This window comes from Sceloporus occidentalis, unplaced genomic scaffold (assembly GCF_023333645.1).
Source record: "Sceloporus occidentalis isolate IW3139 unplaced genomic scaffold, rSceOcc1.0.p SCAF_155, whole genome shotgun sequence".
In the NCBI taxonomy this organism is placed as follows: Eukaryota; Metazoa; Chordata; class Lepidosauria; order Squamata; family Phrynosomatidae; genus Sceloporus; species Sceloporus occidentalis.
In genome coordinates this window covers 2,108,095-2,131,025 of record NW_028317135.1, presented here as the reverse complement: position 1 = coordinate 2,131,025, position 22,931 = coordinate 2,108,095, and the positions used below count along the sequence as shown (strand labels likewise).

General features: G+C 44.5%; 1 protein-coding gene across 2 annotated transcripts; it reads left to right on the top strand.

The window, feature by feature from the left end:
* The first annotated feature begins 3,633 nt into the window (after positions 1 to 3,633).
* Positions 3,634 to 21,508, top strand: LOC149280525 (sodium/potassium-transporting ATPase subunit alpha-2-like). 2 transcript variants are annotated; one of them, XM_089500431.1, is made up of 23 exons: positions 3,634 to 3,664; positions 6,122 to 6,153; positions 6,897 to 6,956; positions 7,155 to 7,358; positions 7,684 to 7,797; positions 8,068 to 8,202; positions 8,534 to 8,651; positions 9,402 to 9,670; positions 9,857 to 10,055; positions 10,656 to 10,765; positions 11,094 to 11,228; positions 13,729 to 13,918; positions 14,365 to 14,540; positions 14,913 to 15,049; positions 15,579 to 15,729; positions 15,891 to 16,059; positions 16,274 to 16,428; positions 16,937 to 17,060; positions 19,440 to 19,585; positions 19,785 to 19,915; positions 20,021 to 20,122; positions 21,061 to 21,152; positions 21,480 to 21,508. In XM_089500431.1, the coding sequence occupies exons 2-23, from the start codon at positions 6,124 to 6,126 to the stop codon at positions 21,506 to 21,508; spliced, it is 2,976 nt and encodes a 991-aa protein (XP_089356557.1). In that variant the 5' UTR covers positions 3,634 to 3,664; positions 6,122 to 6,123. The 2 variants fall into 2 exon arrangements, with proteins under 2 accessions (XP_089356557.1, XP_089356556.1); XM_089500430.1 differs by lacking the exon at positions 3,634 to 3,664 and adding an exon at positions 3,926 to 3,937 and having other exon boundaries at positions 6,049 to 6,153.
* The last annotated feature ends 1,423 nt before the right edge of the window (positions 21,509 to 22,931 follow it).

The window sequence follows — 22,931 nt, the reverse complement described above, 5'->3', positions numbered from 1 at the left end:
TTTCTGTGCCGGCATCTGGATCCTTCCCCTTCATTACCCTCGGGATGCAGCGTTACATAAGAGCCTTTCCACGGATGCTGCCAGCCGACGGCGGGGTTATGCAAAGCGACCGCTCCTATCATTCCAAGCAGGACAATTAGAACGTGAATTAATCACTTGCCAGGTGAGCAAATTGCATTGCTCACCCCTAAGGGTGCTTAAAGGGTTAAGCGCCATGCAGCAAAATGCAACGGGGTCAGAGAGAGATGATTAACACATGTGACAGCTGACAAGTCCCTTTGGGCTCTTTGGTGTTCCTGCAGAATCCCCCACATATGTGTTTGCCCCTCCGTCCGAACGCGTCTCCTATCATGTGATATACTTACCGCCAGTCAGCCCAAGCACTGGCTCAACAGACCCCCCCCCCCATGTATATGCGCTAAAAGCCTGAATCAAACTGACACTCACACATTCACAGCCATTTCCAGGGCTTCTTTTATATTTTTACTTTCAGCACAACATTTGACACATTAATGTTATTATGTATCTCTTGTATAACATAATTATATTTTGTGATACATGGTCTCAGAACACTGGAGGTACCATACAGGCTGCAATGAGCTTCCTCTGTGGCAATGACTTGTGCAAGCATCAATTAAGGAGGTTACCTTGGATAAGGTTAGGTGATAAAACTGTCAGAGGTAAGAATACATTTACAGATCTGGGAAGATTCAGTTGCGTAACATGCTGCAGAGTTCAGCTAATCGTTTGAGTTAGTGGCACAGCACCTCTAAAGCAACTTGGTACCATGTTTAGGAGCATTCCATCACGCTGAGTCTCGTTCAGCTGCACCAACACGGTTTCGTGACCCCGGCTTCCCCACCTGTGGATCACGACTCAGGACGCATCAAACACTCGCCGGGTCCGGACGCACGGAAACCGCGGGCAACCAGTCCCAACGCCAATTAAAACTTACAAGGGACCACAAGCAGGACAAAGGAAAACAACCTTCATGGCAGGCCGGCTTTAATAATGCCAAGTATTTCCAAACGCTGGGAAAAAGTTCATTAAAAGCAGATTTCTATCCGCAGGGATAAGCTTTTCTCAGGGCAGGGGGTGCGCCAGATAAAAAAGCAGAGGGATAACAATAAACGTGGCCACCTGACCTCACAGCGGTTCCACGGCAGAACGTCCAGCCGGGAAAGAGAGGCCGGGGAGAAGCGACTGCGCCTGGAATGTTTATTTATAGAAAAAGAGGAAAATATGTGCAGATTAATAAGATTATAGTACAAGGTGAGATAATAATCATACATTCTATTAATAGATGGCGTGTGATGTAACATACGATATAATGGAGGGGTACACAAGCATGGCAGCCAACACGGGAGGAAGTCAAAAGTCACAAGCTGCCTGCCCCAAGGAGCTTGCAATCTAGCGGTAAAATAAAGTAGACCATTATCCTGCGGATTATACTGTTGCATTGGTTGCTATGGTGATTACTCTACTTTTCAAACTTTTCGCTTGAATGTGGGCTGGGAAGCTGAAGAGATAGTTAGATAGGAGGGTGGCTGTTACTCATAGGAATATATATTAAGAAACCTTTTTACTTTCAATACTTTAACCCATCCCAGAAACAATGCAAGCATCACGGCCACATTCTTCCAAACTATTCTCCTGGACTGATAGTTTAGGTGTTAAGTGTTGTTGCCATAGCAGCAGAAAAGCTCCTGCATTAAAAAACTATCTATCTATCCATCTATCTATCTAATCTTCAAGTCTGTGCTTTTCTCCTCCAGTCTCCTTTGATCTTCTTTGTGAATAAAGAAACATTGAGGGGTTTCTTGAGCACGCCAGGAGGTTCCTCACTCATATTACATGGACCTGATATGCAGCCGGGCATTCGATGCAAAGGGTGAAGTCTGGGCATATTAAATGTACAACTGGCAGCAAATAGAATTCCCAACACCCCAGCTATTGAGTGGCAATGTCCGGCTGATCCCGGCAAGGACAGACAGCTGGCTCAGTCATTCTGGATGAGTCACTGCGACTGTGGTCCATGCCAAGTTCTATCTGTTCCCCTGTATCGGAGAGATTAGGGTGACCTCATCACGAAAATTTACAGCAAACGCAAAAACAACCACTGGTTACCTAGTGGTTAGAACAAGTTAGAGGCTACAGTCTACGACTAGAAGACCCAGTGGAGGCCAATACCGCGATGGAGTTAAAACACGCATGGGATAGGCATACAGCTCCTGAACCAAGACGAGACCAATGGGGCGACTAGACGGCGGCCGCATGGAGCCGATCTGCCGGCAGGTTCTAGGTTTCTATTGCCTTAGATTCACAGGGATTAAACACTTTTATTGATGGCCGTAAACGTTCTTCTAAATATCTGTTTAGGAGCCTACTTAGAAAAGCAGAAGATGGCGATGACCATGTTAAGGGGATACAATAGGAGAGAAGATACTTTGTATCGCATATACAGTGACATTAGTGATATACTGAGCTATTCCAACAAAGCACAACCATAAAGCGTACAAATTAACAGAGTTAACCTGGGGGAAAATAGTGGTTTTTGTATTCATGCGTGAGCTGGAATCCTTTAATGTTATTTACTCAGCTGTACAGACGCAGAATAAGGTCCGCCCGGGACAGCAACATCTGTACGAGGAATGAATTCGAAGCTGGATATAAGGGGAAAGAGGGAGAAGGTTCACTGGCCACACAATAAGAGCACGGGAAGCCAGAAGGGCTAAAAAAAAAGAAAAAAAAAAAAAGAAAAAAGGATGGAAAGAAGCAGGACCCCCAACTGAAAGCCAGCCATTTAGCATTCGGGTCAACAGCTTGCTACTGCCTGTTATATATATATATTATTATGATATATTATGATATCATGTAAGGCACAGGCTGGGGGACTTTTGGTGCCAGGGGCATTTTTCTCCCATTTTTGGTCCTGCTCAGGATTAGGCGAGTTTGAAAAGCAATCTTATCACCACGGCAACCAATGGCATAGTGTAATCAGATAGAATGTTCCCACTGGTTGCTATAGCAATATGACGACTTTTTAAACTTCTCCACTTTTTATACCTAACTCCAATTCTCTACATAGTTTCTCAACGTGCGCAGTTAAGACTCCCTAGGAAGCCCCTTGAATGCATTTCCTGAAACTGAGCATCTACTCACTCGGCGTAAGCCATATCCATCACAGGTGGAGGGTATGGAATATATATGGAAAGGGAAGGAGGGAGAGTGAACGGGAAGATACTGGCAGAAAAGTGTGTGAATTATAATGAAAAATGCCGAGATAACGTGAAGGAAATGGGATGGGGGAAATCAGGCGAGTGATACGACTGAACTGATTGGCGAATAAAGATAAATTTAGAAATAAGGGCAGAAGGGAGAGGCGGGAAGGCGAGCAAAGAGGAGAGAAGGAAGAAAAGAGAAAATTCAAAGTGACAGAGAGAGATAAAGAGGAGACAGAGTGTGAGACAGTGAGAGACAGAGTGCAAGACGGCGACAGAGGGAGAGAGAGACGGAGAGATACAGAGGGAGAGAAAGAGAGAGACAAAGGGACAGAAAGAGAGGGACAGAGGGAGAAAGAGAGGGACAGAGGGAGAGAGGGAGAGAAAAAGAGACAGAGGGAGAGAAAGGGAGAGACAGAGGGAGAGAGAGAGACAGAAGCAAAGCCGGGGCTACAAATGCCCCCCTCTGATGGATAGGAGCTGCAGCCAAACTTTTTCAGGGGGGTAGAAGGAGGGCCCCGAATCTCCCCCAGGGAGGGAGGAGTTTGTCCCCAAACCAGTTCCAGTTTCAACAAGTGCATCCGTCCAGAGAAGGAGAAAGACACAGGCGGTTATTTAAAGAATTGCTAGATTTACGACGAGTTTTGTACATTTTTTTAGCTCCAGCGATTTTGCATCGAAAAATATCCTGGGACAACTAAAAGATGGGGAGAGGGGTAAGTCTTTATAGTATACTGCATAATGCATGCATACATTTATACATACACACCATTATTACCGTGTTCTTTATGTATTAAATATTTCATTGGCCAGGGCCACAGAATATCTGTGCTATAAAACAGTTACTGTGCCTTCATTTTAGTGAAAGAGATCTTGTAATTATCGGCATACTCTGCTCAGACAGAGGATTATATATATGGTATATATGGACATGGCGTATATATGTGTGTGCGTTGGAACCACATTATTCATTGTCCGTGTACATATATCGGGTATTCCACAGCCGTATCACGGTATAGGTTTGGAGGTGTTATCTTTGTTGGATTGTGTTAGGTGTATTTGGGGTATTACTAATGCTAGGTTAGTAATGCTGTGGCTCCAGTGACCGACTGATAAGTAAAAATTACTTGTGTTGCATTGAGTGCACGGCTCACCTAGAGATCCCTGAGCATGTACACCGCTCACCCAGAGATCCCTGATCATGTACACCGCTCACCCAGAGATCCCTGATCATGTACACCGCTCACCTAGAGATCCCTGAGCATGTACACCGCTCACCTAGAGATCCCTGAGCATGTACACCGCTCACCCAGAGATCCCTGATCATGTACACCGCTCACCCGGAGATCCCTGAGCATGTACACCGCTCACCTAGAGATCCCTGAGCATGTACACCACTCACCCGGAGATCCCTGAGCATGTACACCGCTCACCCGGAGATCCCTGAGCATGTACACCGCTCACCTAGAGATCCCTGAGCATGTACACCGCTCACCCGGAGATCCCTGAGCATGTACACCGCTCACCCGGAGATCCCTGAGCATGTACACCGCTCACCTGGAGATCCCTGAGCATGTACACCGCTCACCCGGAGATCCCTAAGCATATACACCGCTCACCTGGAGATCCCTGAGCATGTACACCGCTCACCTGGAGATCCCTGAGCATGTACACCGCTCACCTGGAGATCTCTGAGCGTGTGGACGGCTCACCTAGAGATCCCTGAGCGCATGGACGGCTCACTGGAGATCCCTAAGCGTGTGGAGGGCTCACTAGGAGATCCCTAAGCGTGTGGAGGGCTCACTAGGAGATCACTGCCAGCACACAGTCATGTCTAGAGCTCCCCTTTTTTCATTATACCTCCAATGAAATGGGACATCCAGGAACCCCTTCCAAACCCGCAATCAGAATGCGGAAGTGAGTTAGGTACATATGAGCACCAAGCCTATGTGTACAGGTATACGGGCTGATAAATAGGTTTCATTATATTTGCCTTTAATCTTATCTAAATATTTTTAAATGTTTTGGTGTTCTCACGCCATCCCAAAACATTTGGCCAGTTGGTCCAAGTCTTTTTCTCACGGACTGTCCTGCTCTTCAAATGGAAAGGTTGCAACATTCGCAGTGGAGACCTTTGACCTCCAGGAGAAGGCAGGATTATTTTCCCCTGAGCAGTGACATTATTCGTAGATAAATTCCCTTGGTAGCCAGATGTTCAGACTGAATCTAAATTCCCTCATTTATTTTTTATTTATTAATTAAGTCACTTCAGTCTTTATACAGGTCTATCTACCAGCCCGATGTAATATGATCTCTAAATCTTTTCGTTAAGATCAACATGGGCAAACCTTTTAGGATTTACTGAACAAGAAGAGAGGGGGCTGAGCTTAATAAAACAAAATGGCTCCACACATGCAAGGATCCCAGAATAACCTGAGCGGAATAATTCCTCTTTAATACACATTAGAAAAATTACCTGTTTGTCGTAACGTAGTTAGAAACGTATTTTTGTATATAAAGGAAAAATAAAAAATTCAATAACAGTATGTAAAAGCTAAACCCCTGCTTTAGTCCAAGCAAATGAGTTACAGAAATACAAATGATTTATGGTTATGGGAAAACATTAAAATTGCCCAAAATCAACAAACTGAGCAATATTAAAAAAAAATAATAATAATAATAATCTATTTTGTTTCATCTTTGTTTTGGAGCTTTTTTATTTTTTTAAAGAGACATACGTTATTAACACATAAACATAAAGCCTTTAAGGGGCAACAGAACTTCCAATCTGAGGTCTTTGGACTCCTTCTTTTCTCTTGCGGTGCAGGAAGGACGGGAGTATTCCCCGGCAGCGACAAATGCGGACAATGGAGGGGGCAAGAAGAAGCAGAAAGAAAAAGAAATGGATGAGCTGAAGAAGGAAGTGACTATGGTGGGTATAAGGCATGTGGATTCTCACAGGTAAGGCGAGACGTAAGTCTCTGGATGTCCAGCCGAGGGCCGCCATGATTATTTTTATAAACACATTGTAAGTATTTACTAAAGTAGCAACCAGGGAAGGAATCAGCCAACTGTCCTGATCAGCCGCTCCAGTGTGAATGATGAGTCCAGCTGCACGATGGAAATCCCCGGTCATCATGTTTGGCTCAACGACTTTCTTTAAGCCTTGCTAGGTGTGCGGCATTAAAAAGATAACGCTATGTACGGGGGAAATATTTTACACTATATATATATATATATATATATATATATATATATATATATATATATATATATATATATATATATATATATATATATATATATATATATATATATATATATATATATATATATATAGTGTTGCTTTCGCATTAGTATAGAAATCTAGCTTTACTGTTGGCCTGCTCTCTTTAAATAACCATGTCCTATAACTATACATTAACACAGCAGGAGAGTTTGTATCCGCGTTGGCAGCCAGATTCTTGATAGAGACGGCTTAATTATATGTTTTTTAAATATGAATTCACTTATTAACTAATGTTATAACCAACAGTAGCATAGACTACAGAGTACCCCCTGTAAGTACAAGGATGGGGGTCTTTGTTGCTCTACCAATGGAGATCCAGGGGGGGGGTCACACTGCAATATCACACACACCTTTTTTCAAAATGTTTTGCGATCGTCTTTCCGCAGGATGACCACAAATTTACCCTGGAAGAAGTTGCCCGGAAATATGGCACCGATTTGGTGAAGGTACGGCACAATGTGGAATGTTTTATCACTACGGTTGGTTACGGATGGAAACCGAGTTGAACTTGCAGTATTTTTAGACAAAGCAGATTTTTACCCCCCCCCCAGTCACATATAGTGAATGCAGCCCGACTGGCTGTGCATGTTCTTTTATAACTGATGTTTTAATGAAAATGCCCAATTATTTGTCCTTGTGGACAGGGTTTGACAAACGCGCGCGCAGCAGAGATACTGGCTCAAGACGGTCCCAACGCCCTGACGCCACCACCGACTACACCGGAGTGGGTGAAGTTCTGCCGTCAACTATTTGGTGGCTTCTCCATCCTGCTTTGGATTGGAGCCATTCTCTGTTTCCTGGCATATGGCATTCAAATAGTCATGGAGGACGAGCCAATTAATGACAATGTAAGTACCCGACACATCCCACGGACACTGTCTACTGCCGGAAACGATCAGGAACTAAACAAGCGGAATGTGATGGTAAATTCCAAGAGAGAAGCGCCTGGCAACAAATAGCGAAGGGAAAAGTTAAAGAGAAACACGAAGAAAAATGAAAGGGGTGGAGGGACTTTAAAGTAAGAGGGGACCAAGTCCAACAACGGGAATGATTGTACTGACAAAGATCTGTAGGTTTAAGTCTTTAAGTCTTAATACAAAGGAGGATTTATGGCAGATGTTTCGCTTTGTGTCAGGTCTTCATATTTATGCTGCGTGAACTTTCTTTTTCCAGCTGTATCTGGGAGTGGTGTTGGCTGCCGTCGTCATCGTCACTGGATGTTTCTCTTATTACCAAGAAGCCAAAAGCTCCAAAATCATGGACTCCTTCAAGAACATGGTGCCCCAGGTATGGAATATTCCAAGAATACGTGGTGGGGGAAAAAATTAAAAAAGTGCCCTTTTGAGAGGGTTTCAAGAGCAGCTGTCCTTTTTTGGCAAAAATGAAACCCGTTTAACAATGTTCTCTTTTATTTATGATGTTAATTCGAGTGCCATACACATTACCAGCAAATAAATACCTTCAGAGGTTAGAGGAACCATGGAAGCCATCGACAGCCTCCACTGAGGCAAAGCGTCGTGTTCCTTTGGTGTTAATGTGTCTGCTCTCTGTGCCCAGCAAGCTCTAGTGATCCGCGAGGAAGAAAAGATTCAAATCAATGCCGAGCAGGTAGTGGTGGGAGACTTGGTGGAGATCAAGGGAGGAGACCGTATACCTGCGGACATCCGAATCATCTCGTCACATGGCTGCAAGGTGGGTACAATCATGTGCCGGTAACAGGGATTGACAAACTACAACTGCCATGATACTCCTGCAATCACAGACCATTGTAGTGGATCAACAGAGTATCCCCATAATATTTCTTACCCAGTTTAAGGTAGCACTGATATTTTAGGAAAAATGTGCAGTGTAATTCCCAGTTCCCAGCTCTGAAACCCTGCATTCTTCGGGTTTGCTGGTCTAGACTGATCTCAGATTTAATCCCAAAACATTAGACTAATGAAACACACGGATAAAGGTTACCAGTTGGTAGTACAAAAAGAGTCACTGGTATATGTCTTCTAACTCACTGTATTATTGTCAGGTGGACAACTCTTCTTTGACTGGAGAATCAGAACCACAAACACGATCGCCAGAATTCACCCATGAGAACCCACTGGAGACCAGGAACATCTCCTTCTTCTCCACCAACTGTGTGGAAGGTAGGTTGGTGGTGTTCGCTATCTCTCAGACAGTAGTTTGTGTACAGGGAATGATCAGGTAAGTCAGAACTACAGGGAATTGTAACTTTAATCCACAAAGAAAGGAATGTGGAATCTTGAAATCATCTAAACACAATGCGCATGCATCAGAATGAATGTCGGCGTTATTAAAGACACATGATCAGTGGGTATGAGGTAAGGAGACATTTGGAAAGACCATGGTTTTTGGTGCACAGCTAAAGTGCTTTGAAGGTTTTCTGCCTTCATTAGTTTAGAAGACTGGGCAGCAGGGTGATTCGAGAGTTTTCCAAGACAAACATTGGGTCACGGTTACTGAGCACACAGAGAGGATGTTATTGTGGATCTAGGCAGCGGAATCCAGGGGAATCAGGGCCTTTTTACTTACTATGCTAAGCAGCTCAGCGGATGCTTTTGAAACGATGCCCAATTCACAGCCAGAAAAGACCGTATCTGAAGAAGAAGTATTTGAGAAGAAGGAACATATTGAGAACAGCCAGGCAACGTGGCACCCAGTGTGAAAATGCAGCCAGTCTCGATAACAAAGAAAAAACTGTCAACGTTAACAATGCTTTCATAAAGTCAAAGGGTTTTTTTTTAACATTTTTGCTCTTTACCTCTCATGCTTTACCTCCTGTTTGCGATTCACTGCCCTTTTATCGCTTTTTAAAAATAGATGTTACGAATCTGAATGATACATCTAATTAAGCCATTGTTTTTGGTTTCCCGCAGGTACAGCCAAGGGTATTGTCATTGCAACAGGAGATCGTACTGTGATGGGTAGGATTGCCACCCTAGCTTCGGGTCTGGAGATGGGACGCACCCCAATTGCCATGGAGATAGAGCACTTTATCCACATTATCACTGGAGTGGCTGTCTTTCTTGGAGTGTCCTTCTTTGTACTTTCACTTATCCTTGGCTACTCATGGCTGGAAGCGGTCATCTTCCTTATTGGAATCATCGTGGCCAATGTCCCAGAGGGTCTTCTGGCCACCGTTACTGTAAGCTATGCTTATATAGTAGCAGCAGTGCTGAGGGATGCCACCCAGGGGTTCTGTACTACTGGACCCATATGATACCGGTGGATCAGGGGCTTCTCCCATCATGGCTGAAGTACCTAATGGTCTGAAGATATACTTGGCTGTGAAAGTGGGAACACGTTGTTATAATGGTGTTTTGTTCCACAGGTGTGCTTGACGCTGACTGCGAAGAGAATGGCCCGCAAGAACTGCCTGGTTAAAAACCTAGAAGCAGTGGAGACGCTCGGATCAACCTCTACCATCTGCTCCGATAAGACCGGGACACTGACCCAGAACCGAATGACGGTGGCTCACATGTGGTTTGACAACCAGATTCACGAAGCCGACACCACAGAAGACCAATCAGGTTTGGGCTCATCCCCACCCCTGCCATCTGCACTCGGTCCTCCTTCAGACACTTCAAAGGGACACTCCAGCCACTGTATGCTCTTTAATGCATGTGATAGCTGAGTACCCCATTTAAATGATCATTTGCTCCCCCTGCAAATGGGGAGATTATGAAACCACCCACCCCTGCATCTGCCTCTTGCCCCCTTTCCCCCAGCTCCTTGGGCTGGCTTGTAGGGATTTGCACTAGCGTGAGGCGAGGTCAGTTTCTGAGGGCAAACAGAAGTCAGATATTAAAAAAATAAGTCAGGAGAGGAAACCAGAGAACTAGGATCAGGACAGAGAGCTGAGTGTACGGACACCAGAACTGCGTATGATTCTTATCGCAGAGGTTTAATTAGGCGGCCCATCACGTAACAGGGGGGTCTGCAATTACGTGCGCCCTGACCTGTACCCCTGAGAAGCTGCAGTATTTCGCCCTCTGGTGGTGAAGCCAATAAGTGCAGATCAATCCGATGGACGGGTTTGGCGGCGGCTGCGACGGTATGTGTGTTAAACTCCTATACAAAATGAAATGGAAAATAATAATTAATAATGTTCCTTCTGGATCTATCTTTAGGTACCACCTTTGATAAGCGGTCCCCGACCTGGACTGCCCTATCTCGGATTGCTGGCTTGTGTAACCGTGCCGTGTTCAAAGCAGGCCAAGAAAAAGTGCCCATCTCAAAAGTAATTCAAACATTCAGCTGATTCCTTTATCATTACACCACCAGAAATCTTACAATAAAGTAAACCTCTACTATTACATTTGGAAACTTGGAATGAGAGTTACAGAAGCTTTAGAATAAAAGCTGATCTCAACCAATGGGAGACAGAACTTCTGATCTGCTATTGGATGCTCAATGTCTAATTTAGAACTTTGGCACATAGATAAAGAACCAATTAATGCTTCTGTAGTGATATTTAATAAATACAGTAGCGCGGAGAACGTCTTGTATGCGAATTCACACATCGGCCCTTTATCCCCACGTCTAACGTCTCTTGCTCCGTAATGCAGAAAGGCACCGCAGGGGATGCATCAGAGTCTGCGTTGCTGAAATGCATTGAGTTATCGTGCGGATCGGTAAAGAAGATGAGGGAACGGAGTCCCAAAGTGGCCGAAATCCCATTCAACTCTACGAACAAATACCAAGTGAGTTAGTCGATTCATCGCCTTTATTGAAATAAGCCCATACTTAATGGTGAGAACCTGGCTTATGACGGGGAAAGCTGGTCTCAAGTCCAGTGTGTGGTTCTGTTCAACAAGAGCGCAAAGATGGCTAAACTACTCCTCTTGTTTGGGATTTTGACCCTCGCAAGCACCCATACATACTCGATACACACATCTCAACAATCCAAGCCTAGAGACGGGCTCAGTCCCAGCTCGGGATATTTAGAAAGACATCACCTACAGGAGTTGGAACAAGCGTGATTTAATTAAATGTATTATTTAAGTTGGTTAAAAAACTGTTCGGAGTAAGGGTGTATGTTGGGACCAGAGACAAGAGATGAACATAGAAAATTTGAATTCATCGGCTGAAAGTAACTAAAGGGTAGAGAAAAATTGAAATGCTATTAACCTCCTGCTGGGTATCGTCTGAAAACCAATTAAGAGAATTTATATCCAGTGCTTTTGGGAATGTTTTATTTAAGATCTCCGTGTCCTACACATTTCCAGGCGATGGATCTTTGTTTTTTTACTTCATTTCTGTAAAGTTTGCCGCTGGAGAAGTGCCTCCCGGTAATATCTCCCTCCTACACCACTCAACACCACTCTCTCCACTCCTACTATACTAACTGCCTTTTCCCCTACAACCGAAGAAGAGATAGCCACTCTTCTTTCTTCCTCTCACCCAACAACCTGTCCCCTCGACCCCATCCCTTCACACCTCACAAAGTCTCTACATCCATCCCTTGGTCCATCACTTACCCACCTATTTAATCTTTCTCTATCATCTGGAACTGTACCATCTGCCTTCAAGCATGCGCTAATCACACCAATTCTAAAGAATCCTTCCTCAGATCCCGTCTGTTTGACTAACTACCGCCCTATCTCTCTGCTTCCTTTTATCTCTAAGCTGCTTGAACGGATTGTGTACAACCGCCTCATTAACTTCCTCTCCTCTAATTCCCTCCTTGACCCTCTACAGTCTGGTTTCAAACCCCTTCACTCTACTGAAACAGCTCTAACAAAAGTCTCCAATGACTTGCTCTCTGCCAAAGCAAAAGGTCACTTCTCTATTCTAATTCTACTGGATCTCTCTGCTGCTTTCGATACTGTTGATCACCACCTTCTTCTACACTCACTTGCTTCTATAGGCATTCGAGATACAGCTCTCTCCTGGATCTCCTCATATCTGTCTAACCGTTCCTTCTCTGTCAACTTCTCTGGCAAGACATCATCACCCCTTCCACTTTCGGTTGGTGTCCCCCAAGGTTCAGTCCTTGGCCCTCTGCTGTTCTCTCTTTATACTTCCTCTCTTGGCAAACTAATCAACTCATTTGGCCTCCAGTATCACCTATATGCAGATGATACCCAAATCTACCTGTCTTCTCCTGATCTCTCTCCATCTCTCCTGTCCCGTATTACCAATTGCTTGTCTGCTATTTCTTCATGGATGTCACAACACTACCTGAAACTTAATCTTTCTAAAACTGAACTCATTATCTTCCCTCCCTCCATCTCCACTCCACTACCTGAATTCTCTATCACCATTAACAACACGACTATCTCTCCTACTAACCAGGCCCGATGCCTTGGGGTCATCCTGGACTCAAACCTCTCCTTCATCCCTCACATTCAGTCCCTCGCCAAATCCTGCCGCTTGCACCTAAAAAACATCTCTCGTATCCGCCCATTCCTCACCCAACAATCCACAAAAACCCTGGTTCATTCCCTTATCATTTCCCGTCTTGACTACTGCAACACTCTTCTGGTTGGCACTCCACTGTCTCGACTCTCTCCTTTACAGTCTATCCTAAATGCCGCTGCTAGGCTCATCTTCCTTGCACGTCGCTCCTCTTCTGCTTCCCCCCTCTGTGAAACCCTCCACTGGCTCCCAATTACCTTTAGAATTAAATTTAAGATCCTGGTACTGACATATAAGGCCATCCATAATACTGCTCCTCCGTACATTTCTGACCTCATTAGCAAATACTCTCCTACTCGATCCCTACGTTCCTCCCATGGGCTAAGGCTCTCCTCCTCACTCATCACCTCTTCCTTTTCCCGTCTACAAGATTTCACTCGAGCTGCCCCATATCTCTGGAATCTTCTCCCAAGGAACCTTCAGCATTCTCCCTCCCTCCCAACTTTCAAGAAACATCTAAAAACCCACTTCTTCAGAGAAGCATACCATCTTAGCTGCTAGAACTTCCTTGTCATCGATCCAACCATCACAATACCTCTCACCCTTTCTCTATGCCTTATGTTTGTCACCCCATTTCCCTCTAGATTGTAAGCTTGCGAGCAGGGCTCTCTCCATCAAATGTATCGGTTTGTCTTAGTCTGTCAATTCTTGTCTTGTCATATCCCTTGAATTTATGTATTGTATTAAGCGCTGCGTAAACTGTTGGCGCTATATAAATAAAGGATAATAATAATAATAATAATAATAATAATAATCTGTCTGTTCCTCCGGCTCTTTCCCCAGCTGTCTATTCACGAGCGGGAGGATAGCCCAGAAAGCCACTTGCTGGTGATGAAAGGCGCCCCGGAGAGGATCCTGGACAGGTGCTCCTCCATCATGGTTCACGGGCAAGAGCAGCCGTTGGATGAGGAGATGAGGGACGCCTTCCAGAACGCTTACTTCGAGCTTGGAGGACTGGGGGAGCGAGTTCTAGGTGGGTTTGCCAGCACCCTAATTTGGCTTTAAACATCATGGATCAGTACTTTTTAACGGAGGGTGACTCTGAGTGCCAAACGGGCACCTAGTAACAGTATTTGTCAGTTCACCAAACTTTGTAGTTTTTGGGTCCATTCTCAGGGGTTTCCCGTCTTTAACCCTATGATTCCAGGTTGGTTGACGGCAACAGTGTTTGTAGAGTCTCTCAGTGAGATCAGAAACAGGAGAACAAGACGATTTATTTGTAGCAAACACAGCAATAGTTTTATTAATTTACCATTTTGTGTTTAGAATCTTTTTATGAATATATTCTACAACTTATATCTAGAAATTAAACAAAGCAGGATTGCGATGACGTGAAGGCATCGCGGTATCATGTCTGGGGTTACATTAATCTGGTGTCGGTGGTTATATTGCATCACGCAAATCTCTGGTTTTCTGCAGGGTTCTGCCAAGGATACATGTCCCCTACGGAGTACCCGCGCGGATTTAAATTTGACACGGACGAAATCAACTTTCCCACCAATAATCTGTGCTTTGTAGGACTCATTTCCATGATAGATCCTCCGAGGGCCGCTGTGCCGGACGCTGTCGGCAAATGCCGCAGTGCAGGAATCAAGGTGAGGGCCCACCCCGGGCACGGAGACGCTGGTGCCTCCAAACACGGGATGAGGTGGTTTCAAAGCCAATGTCTACGTACAAGTAATGTGCTTTGATAGGAAGTTAATTGGCCATGGGCCTACCAGGATTTAATGTGGCCCGTAGGGTCACCATGGGGAGAAAACCAATAAACATGACTATAGCAAGAAGGAAAAAATACATTTTAGAACTTACAAAGAAGTCTTTAAGAGTCTTTAAAGAAACCTCAAAAATTGGAAATAAAAATTATGGATTTTCCTCTAAAAAGAAATTTTTGGGTTGGCGACTGGGATTTCTTGCTATACGGCCTGGGAACAAAACTGTCATATCCCTCATATTATCATCTTCTTCAGGTGATTATGGTTACCGGCGACCACCCAATTACCGCAAAGGCCATAGCTAAAGGTGTGGGCATTATCTCCGAGGGGAACGAGACCGTGGAAGACATTGCTGCTCGGCTGAATATTCCGGTCAACCAAGTGAATCCTAGGTAAGGAGCGGACTTTCTATCGGGCCAGGACAAAATATATGAAAGCATTTAATGTGAGCCTCGAGTGACACCACGGTGCCCACGGGTACAACAACTAGGTTCTGTCCATATGCTAAATGAAAAATGATAAAATAGAAGGCTTTATGGCCGGAGCATGGACAAGATCAACGTGACCCACGTGGTGGAAAACGTTGGTATAGCAAGAGATGGCATCTTGGACCTTTTTAATCCATGTCCTGTATTTTGGATGCAGGCCTTCTACATAATAAATAACTTCCCAGGATCCCAACTGGTAAAGTCTTTCGAAGCCTAAATGTTAATGACACCAATATGAATAATCTGGATCTTGGTGAACACACATGTTCATGCTAATGTCTTATGTGACATTATTAAGCAATTCTGTATGTGCCAGGAGAACAGGAGATAAGAAAAGCGTAGAATAAAGAAAAGCTGCTAACACCCCCAACAAACTCTTCCGTAGCGCTCAAAAGCACCACCGTTAAATGACTCTTAGAATTTTCTTCCTTAGAGAAGCCAAGGCTTGTGTCGTTCATGGTTCCGACCTTAAGGACATGACGTCTGAACAGCTGGATGATATCCTGAGGAATCACACCGAAATTGTCTTTGCCCGAACTTCTCCCCAGCAGAAGCTGATCATTGTGGAGGGCTGCCAGAGAATGGTAATGTTCCAAATGATTGTCTAACGATTGTCTCATAATTATCAGCCCCCGTTATGGGAACACATTGTTTTTCCAAAAGCCATTTAGCGCCGATGCTAAGATACAAAGTAACCAAGTTACAGAAGGATTCGTCTTACGTTTAGGTTTCATCTCCTATGTAGGGAGCCATCGTAGCAGTAACCGGGGATGGTGTCAATGACTCCCCAGCTCTGAAGAAGGCAGACATTGGGGTGGCTATGGGTATAGCCGGATCGGACGTCTCTAAGCAGGCAGCAGACATGATCCTGCTGGATGACAACTTTGCCTCAATCGTGACCGGGGTGGAAGAAGGTTGGTTTTGCTTTTAATGTGATTCTTGAGAGCTATACTCTTTGCAGAGTTTTTGCAATCCTTTAATTTACAAACTTATTGCATAATTTACATTTAAACAGTTAAAATTTGGGTTATTACATATTATTCGAGGCATCCTGAAACCTTTTTGGGATTGCTAAAGAGCAACTTGTTCCAAAAGCTGAATTGTTGTAACTTGTCTCCACGCCCCAAGGACGTTTAATTTTTGACAACCTGAAGAAGTCCATTGCCTACACGTTGACCAGTAACATCCCAGAGATAACACCATTCCTGTTCTTCATCATCGCCAACATCCCCTTGCCACTGGGCACCGTTACCATCTTATGTATCGATCTGGGCACGGATATGGTGAGCACTTTTGTGTTAGAATGGACGGGCACAGGAGGACACAATTTAATTCAAGCAGTGTCTAGGGCTCAAGTCAGACGTGGTACTCGGATACGAAGAAAGTTGTGGCTACCAAACTAAGGAGGGATTAAGGTATAATGTCATGATAAGATAGACAACCACTGTGTAAGACTGTCCATCATGGTATGACCAACAGTGTCACCAGAATCAAAAACTGAAAAAAAAACATTAAGTATATAGAAAATACTAGTTGTTGACACTTTCCGTAAACAAATACAGCTATTCACCAGAAGCGTAGAATCTGCTGACAGATCGGCCCCATTCAGCCCATCTACTTTGCCTATTTCTACTGCTATCAATCCAGTCGTTGGTCTCGTCTTAGATTCAGGAGCCATTTGCCTATCGCAGGCATGTTGAAAGCCCCTCACGGTGTTACCCTCTACCACGTCTGATAACAATCCGACTTAATCACCGGGCTAAGAAATAAGTTGTGTTCTTGCTGAACTAGGTACCTGCCATCTCACTGGCGTACGAAGCTGCCGAGAGCGACATTATGAAAAGGCAACCGAGAAATCCAAAGACAGACAAGCTGGTGAACGAGCGTCTGATCAGCATGGCCTATGGGCAGATTGGTAAGTATCCCACATGATTATCTGCCCATTCACACGTACCTGTATCGCTACTGCCACAAGTAAGACAGATGCATATACATGGAAACGGGATTGTCAGATTGTAAGCTCCATGGGCACAGCCTCTCAACTAGTGGTGTTGTTTGAGGGTTTTTCTCTTATGTACTTGTTAACAGCCTCATATTTCAATTGTACAGAACCACATTAGATTACATTCATTTACAGCAGATTCCGTAGCGTATAACAATATAAGCAAGAATAAGGAGACGCGCATACAGAAGAGATACAGGTACAGAAGGTGAAAAAGGACTCTGCTCTAAAGAACTTACGATCTATTAACGCTGCAGAATATGTTGTTGTTTAATAATGTTTCGTAATGACGACAATAAAGGGCCAACCCTGGTGAGCATCTGCTGAATGGCCCTATATAAAGCATTTTTTCATGATTAAGATTTTTTAAAAGCCACCGTGCTGTTTTACCTATACATTACGCAGGGCCAGCTCTGGCCCTTCATACAAATAAATTTGCCAAACTCCCACTTTAGTGAATAAAGCCCTCTCTTCTTGTGCGGCTGATACCTTTAAGCATGTGAATGAATTAATTTTCTCAGTGCTGGGAAATGTCGATGAAGCTGAATGACATTATTTAATTAGCACGCCTGTGGAACAGGAGGAAACACAGGCTAATTTGTTTTCCATGTCTGACTTACAAAGATTAATAGGTCTGCTTACGAAGTCAAATTACAGAGAAGAGTTGACGCTGTTTTACCATGCGTGCGATATAATATACACAGAGGAGGGTTGGCAGCCTAAGGCCTGGGGGGCAAGTCTAGTCAAGTGGCCCATTGAGCCACCAAAGCAGCTGCGAGCGACATTGAAAGCATCCGTCATGCGGCAGTCACTCCACCGAATGAAATTAAAGCGGCCGGCGTGCACGCACCGCGCCGCCCAATAGCCGTGCCTCAGCTCTCTATCCCACCCCTTTTAAGACGTGGGACGAAGAGCTGAGGAATGGCCATTGGGTCTGACTGCCGCACGACGCAAGGGCGTACCTAGAGTATTTGGCACCTGTGACAGATCCTGCATGTGGCACCACACACACACACACACACACACTTTAAAACTGCATGGTTTCCATGGTTAGGCAAACATTGACAGGGGTACAGCATAATATATATATATATATATATATATATATATATATATATAACCGCAATCACAATCCTATCATGCCCATATTCTAGCATGTGCTGGCTGACTTAGCATGATAGGAGTGTGATTGCTGTTTGCAATTATATATATATATAATTTTTCTGTCCAATTTTGGTATGTAATTTACTTTTAATAAGTGTTGTTAACACACCACAGTTGGACAAAAAAAAATTGATAACAGCAATCACACTCCTATCATGCCTAGACAGCCTCCCTATGCCATGCTATCCCCCCACACTTCCATGCAATCTGAAACCCTCATTCACAAGCATTCATCATAAACTACAGCATAACACCCATCACTCTCACACACTTACTAATATTTTCCTACCTTTTCTCTGGCACTGTCACTTTTCCTCATCCTCTTCATTCTTCCTCCTCTTCTGTGTCCCGTCCTTCCGGTGCAGAGAGCGCGGAAGGCGGTGGGCGTGGCTTCAGTGTTGTGCGCCGGGATTTGACATCAAGTCCCGACGCACAGCCACAGTTGCCGCGCGCATCGTTTTTGGAGGCGTGCCGGCACCCCTCAGTGAGCGGCACCCCAGTCCCGGTGGCAGCCGCTTAGTTTTGAACTTAGCGGCTGCCTTGAATGTTTGTCTGACGGCCACCTGGCCCGCCCGGATTCAGGGCAGTCTGGGGGGGACAAATGCCCCCCCGGCCCTGAATATACACCGGTTACGGGTTCCTTTCAAATTCCTGAGCATTAAACATGTGGAAGAAGCGGCTCCAGATGCTTTTTATACATTTCTTCATCAACACAATATATTGGTAACAAAATAACTAGGCTGAAGAGATACCTCTTCTTGTCTTTTTTTGGGGGGGGGGGGGCTAGAGTAAAGGTCACCATATGTATCATTATATATTTTTACAGTATATGAATAGCACCTTAAATGCTAGAAACCAGAAAAGCAAAATGTGTCGTTTCTCTGCTACAAAGTACCAGTTATTTTTAGATCAGCCGGTAACCGTCACAATATATTGCGATATATTGTGACAGATGGTTGGTGGTTATCGGACACCAGCCAACGATACTGGTATTGTCTGACGTCTGCCACAAAAGCTGGTCAGCGCAACAGCCAAAAGCTCTCCTCGTCCTTCCCTGGTCCTCTCAGTAGACTGTGGTGTCTGAGATCCGGTTTTATAAATCCTCTAAATGTTGTTTTCTTCCCCCAGGAATGATCCAGGCGCTTGGGGGATTTTTCACCTACTTTGTGATCCTGGCAGAAAACGGCTTCTTGCCCTCCCGTCTGCTTGGGATTCGTTTGGACTGGGATGATCGATCTACCAATGATGTGGAAGACAGCTACGGCCAGGAATGGGTAAAAACCATTGCATTCTCTGTACATAAAAACTCAGGAATTCCTTAAAAATCAAAGGTTCAAATTCACGGAACGAGACGTATCAGACAATATAAGGATGGGATTCTAACACCGGTGTGGTTTTGATGTCACCCCTAGATAGTGAAACTGGTCGGTCCGTCTCTTGCCACCAGGGTTATGTCTGACTCTTCTTTTCCAGACCTACGAGCAGCGCAAGGTGGTGGAGTTCACCTGTCACACCGCTTTCTTCGCCAGTATTGTGGTCGTGCAGTGGGCAGATCTGATCATCTGTAAAACCAGGCGCAACTCAGTCTTCCAGCAAGGGATGAAGTAAGAGACGGGCGTTAGGAGATGAGGGTCAAATGGAAGGGACGGGAAGAATCGTTTCTCTGGTTTCCTGTTGGTAACGTTTATTTTCTCTCTCTATTTGTCTAGGAATCGAATTTTGATTTTTGGCCTTTTAGAAGAGACAGCTCTGGCAGCATTCCTCTCATATTGCCCTGGAATGGACGTGGCCCTTAGAATGTATCCTCTTAAGTAAGTACATGAATACGGAATTGGCAACTATATTAATCACCTGTCCCAAGGAGCTTACAATCTAGTGGTATAATGGTAGACCCTGTCCCAAGGAGCTTACAATCTAGCGGTATAATGGTAGACCCTGTCCCAAGGAGCTTACAATCTAGCAGTATAATGGCAGGCCCTGTCCCAAGGAGCTTACAATCTAGCGGTATAATGGTAGACCCTGTCCCAAGGAGCTTACAGTCTAGCGGCATAATGGCAGGCTCTGTCCCAAGGAGTTTACAGTCTAGCAGTATAATGGTAGACCCTGTCCCAAGGAGCTTACAATCTAGCGGTATAATGGTAGACCCTGTCCCAAGGAGCTTACAGTCTAGCGGTATAATGGCAGACCCTGTCCCAAGGAGCTTACAATCTAGCGGTATAATGGTAGACCCTGTCCCAAGGAGCTTACAGTCTAGCGGTATAATGGCAGGCTCTGTCCCAAGGAGTTTACAGTCTAGCAGTATAATGGTAGACCCTGTCCCAAGGAGCTTACAGTCTAGCGTTATAATGGGAGACCCTGTCCCAAGGAGCTTACAGTCTAGCGGTATAATGGGAGACCCTGTCCCAAGGAGCTTACAGTCTAGCGGTATAATGGTAGACCCTGTCCCAAGGAGCTTACAGTCTAGCGGTATAATGGTAGACACTGTACTAAGGGACTTACAGGCTATGGATATTTGCACCATAGCCACCCCACTTTAATTTGAGAAATACAAACCAGTATGTCGGCATTTGTTTATAGCTGGGAAGGTGAAACTCCATTTGGAACCACCAGATGGCGCCACCACCCGTTTTTTAAGCACCGCATCCAATTTCTGATACTGTATCATTTAGAAGAAAGTTCTTTGTTATTGTAACACGGGATATCCGAGTAACACCTGGTTCTCATCCACATTGTCCTGTCTTCCCCGCAGAGTGACCTGGTGGTTCTGTGCCTTCCCCTACAGTCTGCTAATCTTCTTGTACGATGAAGTGAGGAAGCTGATCTTACGTCGTGATCCTGGCGGTAAGGGGCCAAGCAAAAATGGCAACGCACATGTCAGAGGCTAAGAAAGTGGCACCTAATTAACAGGATTCAGATCCAAATAAGAGGGCGCTGTGAGGAAATCCCTTTCTTCTAAAGATGCAGCTATCACAAGTCATTTGGTGGCCCTTTATCAGCAATCCATCTATAATGAAAGTTTTGGTTGATGGCAAAGAATGCACTGCCTAAAACAAGAGGGTCCTCCGAAATAACCTCCTGACATACCTCTGCTTTCTCGATGTTAAATACGTTTAGGTGGACAAACGATTTGGTTCCTAAGAAATAATGGGAATTCTTCTGTGTTTTCAGGTTGGGTGGAGAAAGAGTCCTACTACTGAGAAGTCCACAAAGGAGGTTCCTCAAGTTGCAGTAATGTTGGTTTTGGGATCCCCGACAGGCTTTATATTTTTAGGGGAGGTTTGAACAATACAGAGATAGATAACGACCCTTTAATAAGACAACAACCTATTAATAAGACACAAAGTCCCATTGTACGCCGCTGCCTAATATGATGGCGCTATAGAAGACAATAACAATAAAAAGACAGCCTACTCCCTGTAAAGTACCACTCCCAAGACCCCCAGAACCCTACAAAGGATTGTGGGAGATCTCATACTTCAACAACCCAAGTGAATCCAGGAAACGCCATACACTCTAGAGTCCACGGCCAGGAAATAAGAAACAAAAAAAAAATTATAGCTTGCAACATTTCCAAAATTAAGCTAATTTAATACAAATTTAGGTTGTTGTTTTTTTTTTTATCTAACACAAACAAATTGGGTATCTTAGTGATTACCGAGACGTCAGGGCTGGAGCTCCATGGAACTACAGTTTTTCCATAGACGGAATATCAGAATAATAACACTGGAGTTAAACCGTAAAACCGTCTATCGATATTCTGTGAATCTCTGTGTTATTGGCAATGTCCACAGTAAGAGTTCATTGGAACTTCTACGGGAAATGCAACGATTGATAAAGTCCCACATCACGCCTATGTTACCTTAAGCATGCGATCCTGTGTATACTACAGCTAAACACTTTTAATACATGTTTTAACCAAAATCACCTGTTGATATTGAGGCTTTTGTGTTGTCGGTTATAGAGTAACGTGGAATAAGGCAGGGGGTCCTGCTCATAACTATGGGGTTATGATGCAGTTGTCAGGTTACCTGGGCTTTTGGAAGCTGAACGCTGAGATCACAACTGACCAGGAGAATGGTTATTCACTAAAGTGATTCCAACCGTTAGACAAACTCAGATGGACTAGTCACAGACCACCCTTCAAGCAATGGGGGGCCAGATTTTCACTATATGCCCCCAATCCACGAGTGAGCAACATAAAAATCGGAGAGAAGCACACTTCATTGTGCACCTTGGATTGGAAGACCTCAAAGCTGCAGATTAAAGCTGTGGGTTTCTAAAAATGATCCAAATGGGAGATTTTCACTTAAAAAGTTTAAATAACTTTTATGCAGAGGTGTAGCCAGCTTGGTGTCCACTCCCATAGGGAGACAGTGGACTCCATACTGGGAATGGGCACTGGTCCATAGGCCAAAATTCCATCAGAACGGAAAGTTCCTGCTGATTGATCCAATCATTTTTAAATACTGCCCAAAGAATCAGTGGCTTGATGAGACCCGCCGTACCTGCCCATATCACCGCTATGTAACATCTGTCCATCATTATAGAAGGTTTGGTTTGTTTTGCTGAATTTGCTCACGGGGGAACAAGACCTTTTTAAGAGACGCGTGAAAAATATAC